Genomic DNA, 8,458 nt, shown 5'->3' on the forward strand with positions numbered 1-8,458 from the left:
TTATTGCACTCGGGCCCTGGAAGCGCAAGTAGCCAATGACTTATGATACAACTCCAATCTCACAATGGAATTTAAACTTAAAGACAATGAATATAATTCATTTTTATTTGTGGTATCTGTGACTATAAACCGATAATTGTAAATATTACCTACAATAACAAACTATACATTAAAATAAAACTATACAGGTATCAATTAACGCCTGACTGTGTGTCAAAACATTTAAAGATTTTATATTTCCTTTTTTAAAACTTTTTCAGCAAGGACAAGAGTTTTCTTTTAGTTACAAGCAAAATGCCAAAACATGACCTTAGTGTTACTGAACGATTACCCTAAAAGAGTGCAAGTTTTTTGAACAAGGCTCATTTTTTTGGGGAACGGCTGAACGAAATGTATCCATTTCAACTAACATCACTGTAAGTTTCAGTAACTTCACGAGGGGTTAACCAATGTATTTGCACTGTTGTATATGTAGTATATATCATTGAAGTTAACTAAAAAAGCAGCAAAAGGATCACTCGATGAAGAAAGGTAGAGCTAAACAATACCAGACCTGTGTTGTGGACTAGGGCCATCTGGTTCTTTTGTACTAACTGTAAAGGATTTAACGAAGCTTGACTGAGGCACGTGTAGAGGGAGTTACAGTAATCTAGACAGGAGAAAATGAAGCTGTGAATTAATTGTTCAAGATGTACAATTTATTATACTAAATTACAAGGTCACACAGAATTCACAGATATTGGTTGAATTTGCATAATTGCTGAGATTGCAACATTGCCACTTCCTGGAGGAACTGAAGACATCGTAAAATCACACATGCAAATTTCCCCTGCCTAAGTAACAACAAGTAGACAGACAACTGCAGCCTAACGGAAAAAATTAACATGAAATGTTTTGGGACTTTGAGCTTAGTTTAAAACGAGTTAATTTGAAGTGAACTGAACTCTGAGCTAGCTCTTGTGAAGTGTGAACACTGACAGTGGAAAAATGTACCTGGATTTCTGTTATAGTGGGTAGGTTACATACAGTATGTAGGTTACTTTATATCAGAATGAAAGAAGAAGAAATGACCTAAAGTGAAGGTCAATAGATTTTTTTCTCAGTCATCAGACTGATCTTAAGCCGGTCTCGCTCTTCCTCCACCTTCTTTATCATGTTGATGAGTTCAGTGTTTCGGTTTTCAAGCCGGTTTCTGTCTCTGGTCAAGGCGTTGACTCTTTCTTGTAAGCTGTTGCAGTGATCAGGTTTCCTTTGCTCATAATCCTGCACTACCGTCACCTGGTTTCGGTCACTTAAATTAGTTGAGTTGCAGTCCAAGTGGGTTGGTTCCTTGCTTGAGTACACTGAAAATATAGAAACAAAGAGTTAAATTTAATTTTCTTTTTTATTTATTTAAATCAAAAATATATTTTCAGGTTTTGTTTGACATAAAGATGTGATAAAAGTTTTACAACAATGTCAAATTACTCAAAGTGCTAATTTTAGTTACACTGCCAAGAAACCATACTCACAAGTAAGGCGCAGAGAAACATTGAGAGTGGCTTGTATGATACACAGCACGCCAAAGCAGAGGAAGAGTCTTCTCCCTGCAAAATTAACACACAAGCCAATACTTTTAGTAAAGAATCTGAATCACTTAATTTTGAGGTAAAACTGATATGTGCCAATGACGTCCAAAAAGATCCCTCTTTGCACAATACAGCAAATACGCTTCGCATTCGCAAGAGAAAAGGTTTTCAGGAAGAGGACAACACTGAGTTTAGCGAGACAGAGACATTAATGCTAACCTTAAATCTGATACAGCTTTTAACATTTGAGACCAGTGTTACACTGGTTTCCATGCAGTGGATGTGTCAAATGTGACCTGTAACCCCACATAATATAATTGTAATAATGGCAATGCAGCGGACTGGGGAAGTGGAAATGTGTCAGAAGAGAGAGGCAGAATGAACAGAACAGGACTGATTGGTGAAACTGTGTGAAATTGGCTAACAACCAAAATGAACAATGTTGTTATTATTTACCATATTTCACCTTTTTTTAATGTCTATTTTATCACACTCAGCTCATTGCAAGACTCAGAGTCATCTTATTTTGAGTATCTGCCGATACCGTGTCCCGATCCGATATAGTTGCACAGTCCACACTTATAATACCCACAAGTACAATAAAGTTATTTCTCCTTGCATTTATATTTCTGATACATTAGGCCTACCTGTTTGATTTTCATCCCCCCTGTGTCTCTGGTCACGTCTTGGCTGCTCATTAACATAATCCATTATGTCAAGTTCCTGCATCCCCTGGGTTGTCTTAATATTTGTTGAGAAGATCTGTAGTCTGACCAGTAATGTGTGTGTTCCCTCTTTTGGTGCAAGAGTGAGCTAACACATTTAGAAGAAGTAAAAGAAAAGTGTAAAGTGGAAGTGTAACGTGACTCACTAAAATCTGTTATTCACGAATTATGGAATTAATAACTTATTCAGTTCTTGTTGTGTAATGGAATATTATTCAAAACCTTTCATTTAAATTTAATTACCTTTGTTACCTTTGTAGTGATACTCTAATACAGTAATACTGTAATCTAAGTAATCTAATACTCATAATGCATTCATGTTCCAGTCCCGGGTTAAGATTAAAATGGTTTTATCATGTGACACAGATTTAAAGTATAACTACTACTCCTCAGTCCTCTTCTGTTATCTTTCACACTGGGCCACCGTAGAGGGCACTTTATCATGTATTATCTACCACAGGGGAAACCAAGAGCACACTTTCACAACTGCTTTTTTCGAACATGTGGGTACACTTTCACAATTGTGCATCAACAAAACTATGATCCATATCTGAACAGACACAGGCACTAAACAGGAAAACTGGACAAAAAGCAGAGACCAGATGTACCGATTTAAACTAAAACTCTGTCAGCGCACAGACAGAAATATAAGTACGCTTTTTTACATCAGATTTATACAGCATGTGCATACACATAGGTCTGTCGTGCTCTCCACTCCTACCGTCTGACAAAAAATAGATGCAAACATGTCCTTAATTACCTGTTTTTATATCAATCATTTTGTCTCCTCCACTAATTCTGTTCATAAAGTACAATTTCATTGATAGTGTTGCATCAGAGAGAATATGAGAACAAAACTACAGAGGAATAAAATGTGTATGTAAATACATTAGAGATTGGCATTTTTACAGATTACCATATCAGACCAGTCAGTGTAAGGCAGCAGGAAGATGACCCAAATGCAGACAATGAAGGCAGACAGGGTCACAAAATGCGTATCAAGTCCAAACAGAAGTAACTGAAAGTCTGTGTTTAACCGGGAAAAGGCTAGCATATAAATGTTCCAGGTTTCAAGTTGACGAACTTTATTGTTAAACTGTTTTGTAATATTTTAATGTAAAATTTCAATAAAGTTTATTTACAAAAAGGTAGTGATAGTCAGGTTACTGGGACAAGTAGAGGAGTGAGGCAGCCGTTATGACACACTGTGAAGAAACTGTCTGTTGAAACTGTGTGAAATTGGCTAACAACCTAAATGAAGAATGTTGTTATTATTTACCATATTTTACCTTTTTTTAATTTCTATGTTATCATATAACACTCAGCTGACTCCAGAGAACTGTGTGTGTCTGAAGATGAGGTCTGCATGTTCTACTTAGTTTTTTATAGATGTCAGTATAAGTGTAGGAAATTGCGTAAGCATGAATATCCTACATGTCCTGAAACTATTCTGCACAATTTACCAAACTGACTTTATGTTAAACTGTTGTTGTTGTTGTTCCTGTACCCACAGTGAATATACTATTTTTGTCTAGATTGATAGATTGTTCTCATGGTTTCACATGCTTTAAATTCATTATGATTTAATTTCACACTGTGGCAGCCGGACGTCTAATTCAGAAAAAAGTTTTGTGGACGAATTATAAATCTTGGTTAGAATTTGTGACCATTGCAGGAGACAGACACAGGGAAGGAAAAGTAGTGGTTCAAGAGGTAAAAAAAAATCATTGTGACATACGTACTTCTGCTTTTTCTCACAAACAGATTAGGTCATAGCTGTCGTATATGCAGTAATGTTGTGTGCTAGTTTTGTAATATTTAACTTTAATTAATGTAATGGTGAGAATTCAGTTCATCTGAAAGAAAACTGTAAAAAAAAAAAGTGCTTGTTTCAAATGGGAAAGAGTAAAAGAATATTTGACAGTAAAGTGAGGATTAAACTCTTATTATCATTTAAGAAATACTAAGACCAATGAACCTAATATGTCAAACAGAGGGAATCGGAGGCCTCTAAGTGTGAAGATCTTTGACTTTGCAGGGAATCAAGAATCTGCACGAGTTGTAACTGGAGCAGTGGCCAATGGCTTTAATGTGGAGAAGTTGTTGAAGTAAAGGAAAAATGAGGAAGAGTATACATGTGATGCTTTGTTAGCTAAGAGATAAATAGAGAAAAGGAAGTGGATTACACATCAGTGCCGTTCACCATTGCCACCTTCCAGTCAGTGAAATATGGTGAGGTTTGTCCATAAAGAGCAACCTGAGATCACTATGGACTATGTAAATATGCCTGAGGAGTCAGCCAGAAAGGATGCCCTCAAGAGATGTTCTGGTGAGGATGGTGGAGTCACTGCTGCAGCGCCTGGTGAGACAACACCACCGTTTAACAAACATTGTCAGTTTTATGGATTCAATTTTTGGATTTTTAAAATAATATTTAATTGTGTAGAAAAGCTAAGGAAGAATCTATTTCTCAGTGTTCATGTGATGTTAGTATATTCAGTCATTTTGCACTACTAAAACATATATGCCAGGTCACTGGCTCACATACAGCCCTCCCAAAAGCCCAACACATTGTCCATATAACTCAGTAAACCTTGGCACTTATTTTGTTTGCATGCATGTTTGATTTCTGCACACAGAGAAAAAACTCTACCGACTGGTTGCTGTGAGCTTTGGACTCCTGTGTGTCCTACAAGCTGCTCTCAATATTTCCCTGCGTCTCGCTCTCTGTGAGTAATTTTAAACTACGTCACTACTTTTGTGTTTCCACAGAATCTCTGTTATTGTAAGAGCAGAAAATCGATGTGGTTACCACCACAGTTGAATAATAACAAGATATGACCATTACTTTCTCTGTGGGGTTTCTAAGAAGGCTATGTGTGTATATCACTTGATCAACAACAATGCCTCATTAAAATTCTGTGTTTGTTCTCTCAGGCTCTCACAGTTTTTACCCCTTCAGTTTCTCAAACCTGTTTATTATTATGTCTGTATATAATATACCTTTCTTTTTATGTTTGTTTGTTTTCAGTAGGATTAAGGGAAAACTAGTGGCACGATTGTCATGAATCTTGGTGGAAGGGTGTAGCACGGGCCAAGGAAGAACCCATTAATGATTAAACATTGCGAGATACAGTAGGTCAATTGTTGACACTGGTCTCTATGGCAAAGATGAACTGTGTACAGACCCATGATTATTGAAGTCAACAGTGTGCTATGACTCAACAAAACATGCAGAAAAAAACACAATGGCAGAGGTCTGCGCTCTCTGAGTGTCCTTCTAATTGCTTAAGAATTTGTGGGCGGCTGACCTTCAGAAAGAAACTGAAGTTTGGGGAAGTTTGAAACGCTCATAAGGCATAATAACAGTACTAGAAAACTAACATATTAAGTAAGAAGAGGATGGGACTTTCCAGTTCATGTTTCATATTTATGCAATTAAAATAAAATGAAACCAATGTGACAACTTTCGGCCTGTAAACTTACATCAGTCAGGACCACTTTTGTCAAAAGAAAACTTTATTTCCAATTGTAGTATGCTATATCTGGCGGTGTAGCTCTGTTCTGTGACCTCCCTGCCCTTTCACATGCATAAATGGAAAGCATAAGGCAAGGAGAGCAACAAAGACAGTACAGAACAGGCATCAGTGACAACACTAATGACACTGATTAAATCGAAATACAGCTTAAAAGGAGGAGCTAAGGTGAAGGTGTCTAAAGCACCTTAAATAAGGCACTGTGTAGATATATTGCCAATTGGATTCTTGAAGGGAATCAGCTGAGCCATCAGCTGATGTAGCCCGGATTATGAGCGCATACAGATTTGCTTCTATTGTTTGTTCCACAATCTCTTCCTGTCCACTTATCAAAGTGTCCTTTACTGGAGATACTGAACTTGTGAATTATTGACACATGAATTGCCAATGAAATGTTTCTGCTCTTTCAGACAGCTCTCAGAGTAAGACACCAGAGGCCTGCAAAAACCTGATTGAAGAGACTGACAAGCTGAAGGAGAAACTGATTAACTTTAGTAAGTAATAGGAGGAAACTCATTCCCAAACCAATAATGAGAGCTTGCATCCAAAAGGACATTTCAGTGCAATTTAGGGCAAAACTGGGTATTACACTGAGTACATCAGATGAAAATGAAGATGAAGATGAATCTTGTCAAAGCAAAACGGACTCACATGATAGTCCACTGCTGCAAATAATACAGTTATTGTGGGGTTTTGTTTTTAGGCAAACACTGTACGATTTTATTAAACTTGTATTGTGTTTACTCACACTAAATAATAAACCAAAACAAAAATCTGGATCAAAAATACTTTAAAATAAAAGAAGAGTAATCCGACCGTCAGAGCGGGTTGGAGGTCTATTGGCCAAGTGTTTGTTTGTTCTGGTTGTGTAGAAAGTCTGATTCAAATCGTTTTCAGTCTGTAAATAACCACTAAAGAGAGTTGTTTTTATCTGAAGTGGCATAAAATATACACTCTGGCTAGTGTTTTTTTTTTAGGTACACCAGTACAATAATGTAATCCAATACAACAGCCCTGGTGTGTATCTAAAATTAATTTATTCATTAATAATTTTAAAGAGAGGCATAAGAATATGGAGTTATTCCATTTACTGATCTTTTTATCTATTTTTAATTGGAGCTAATTAATTTATAATCGCTTTTTTAAATTGGTGATTATAGTCAAACAATGTTAAATAAGTAAATAAATAATTGTTCTGGTGGCAAACTCCAGGACCTGTTTGATTGTCTATAATGCTAATGTGAGATATTAAGATATTAGAGCACTCTAATATGAGATATTAAGGCACTCTTTGCTGTTATTCATAACAGATCACCTTTTTCAACAAGGGTGGGTCTATTTCCATCCCAGTTTCTATTACATTTCTTCTACCAAGAAATCCTGGAACGACAGCAGAGAAGACTGTCTGCAAAGAGGTGCAGACCTGATTGTAATCAACAGCAAAGAAGAACAGGTGTGTGTATTGATCATAAACGGTATAATCAAAAATGGATATAGTCTTTGTGGCACTTCCATGTTGGCCTCATTTGCCGCTTGGTATTAATGCTTGAATAAGTTTGAGATTAAGAGACACTAAAGAAAGAGTGAAAAATATAACAAATGTGAAGTAAATGGAATAATATGGTGAGAAATGACATAAAGTTGAAAAATAAGTAAACTAATCTATATTCTGTTATTTAAAAAAAGATTTTTTTTTAAAATATCAGTAACAGAAACTAACTCATTCATTCACATTCGCACATCAATGACGCAGCATTGGGAGCAATTTGGGCTTCAGTATCTTGCTCAAGGATACCTCGACATGCTGCGGGGAGGAGCCAGGAATCAAACCAACAACCTTCCGTGTGTGGACGACCCGCTCTACCTCTGAGCCACAGAGGTGTAATTAACCATTTCTATTGATTGCTGATTACTGTTTTTCTCTGTAAACAAGGACTTCACAAGAAAATTCAACAAGGTCATGTGGATTGGACTGACAGACAGAGAAACCAAAGGGATGTGGATATGGGTGGATGGCACTCCACTGGACAAAAGGTTAGTCTTTTATTCAAATTACATTGATGCTGAAACAAAAAGCCTTAAAGGTTATATATGTATGAGATTTAAAAGATGAATATAGCAGCAAACTATTACTTGCTATGTTAAGATATGTGTTGTGTTGTTATATGTTGTTATCGCAGCCTCTCTGTGCTTTGTTTACTAACCCAGTCTGGCCGTTTTTGCATGTTAATGCGTATGAGTTCCTCCAATTCCAACGAGACCACCCAGAGTAGAGCGACTGAAACTGCGGTTTTTCTCACCTGCATTGGTAAATTAAGGATTTATTTTGACCAAGAGAGTTGGAAGTTGGTGAGCTTTTTTTTTCTACTGCCTTTTACTGTCTGTGCTGTGTGGTTGTGAACAATAGTGATATTCCTACTGTTTCAGATTAAACAAAAGGTCTGTCTCTGTAGGAACTTTCCATGGTGTCATCAGACATAGAATAACAACTTGAGCCTGTCAGTGGCTAAAACAATCGCTTCAGACCTGCGACTTGTCCCGAAGGCATTGTAGCCCGTTTCGTGGCTTTTTTCACATCTAACAAACTCAGTTTTGGTGATTTTTATTTTGTTTCTGTCCCGTTTGAAGT

The 8,458-nt window shown here is 36.7% G+C and overlaps 1 protein-coding gene across 1 annotated transcript in view; it reads left to right on the forward strand.

Annotated features, from left to right (window-relative positions):
• Nucleotides 1-4,464: 4,464 nt before the first annotated feature.
• Nucleotides 4,465-8,458, forward strand: part of LOC118327349 (CD209 antigen-like protein E) — a 22,523-nt gene continuing 18,529 nt past the window's right edge. The window contains exons 1-5 of the mRNA XM_035660671.1: nucleotides 4,465-4,655; nucleotides 4,933-5,022; nucleotides 6,240-6,323; nucleotides 7,140-7,282; nucleotides 7,763-7,863. Of these exons, the coding sequence (XP_035516564.1) occupies nucleotides 4,523-4,655; nucleotides 4,933-5,022; nucleotides 6,240-6,323; nucleotides 7,140-7,282; nucleotides 7,763-7,863 (551 nt within the window). The 5' untranslated portion in view covers nucleotides 4,465-4,522. The remainder of the gene's footprint in view (nucleotides 4,656-4,932; nucleotides 5,023-6,239; nucleotides 6,324-7,139; nucleotides 7,283-7,762; nucleotides 7,864-8,458) is intronic.

This window comes from Morone saxatilis, unplaced genomic scaffold (assembly GCF_004916995.1).
Source record: "Morone saxatilis isolate NCDOM2014 unplaced genomic scaffold, NCSU_SB_2.0 Contig17, whole genome shotgun sequence".
NCBI lineage: Eukaryota > Metazoa > Chordata > Actinopteri > Moronidae > Morone > Morone saxatilis.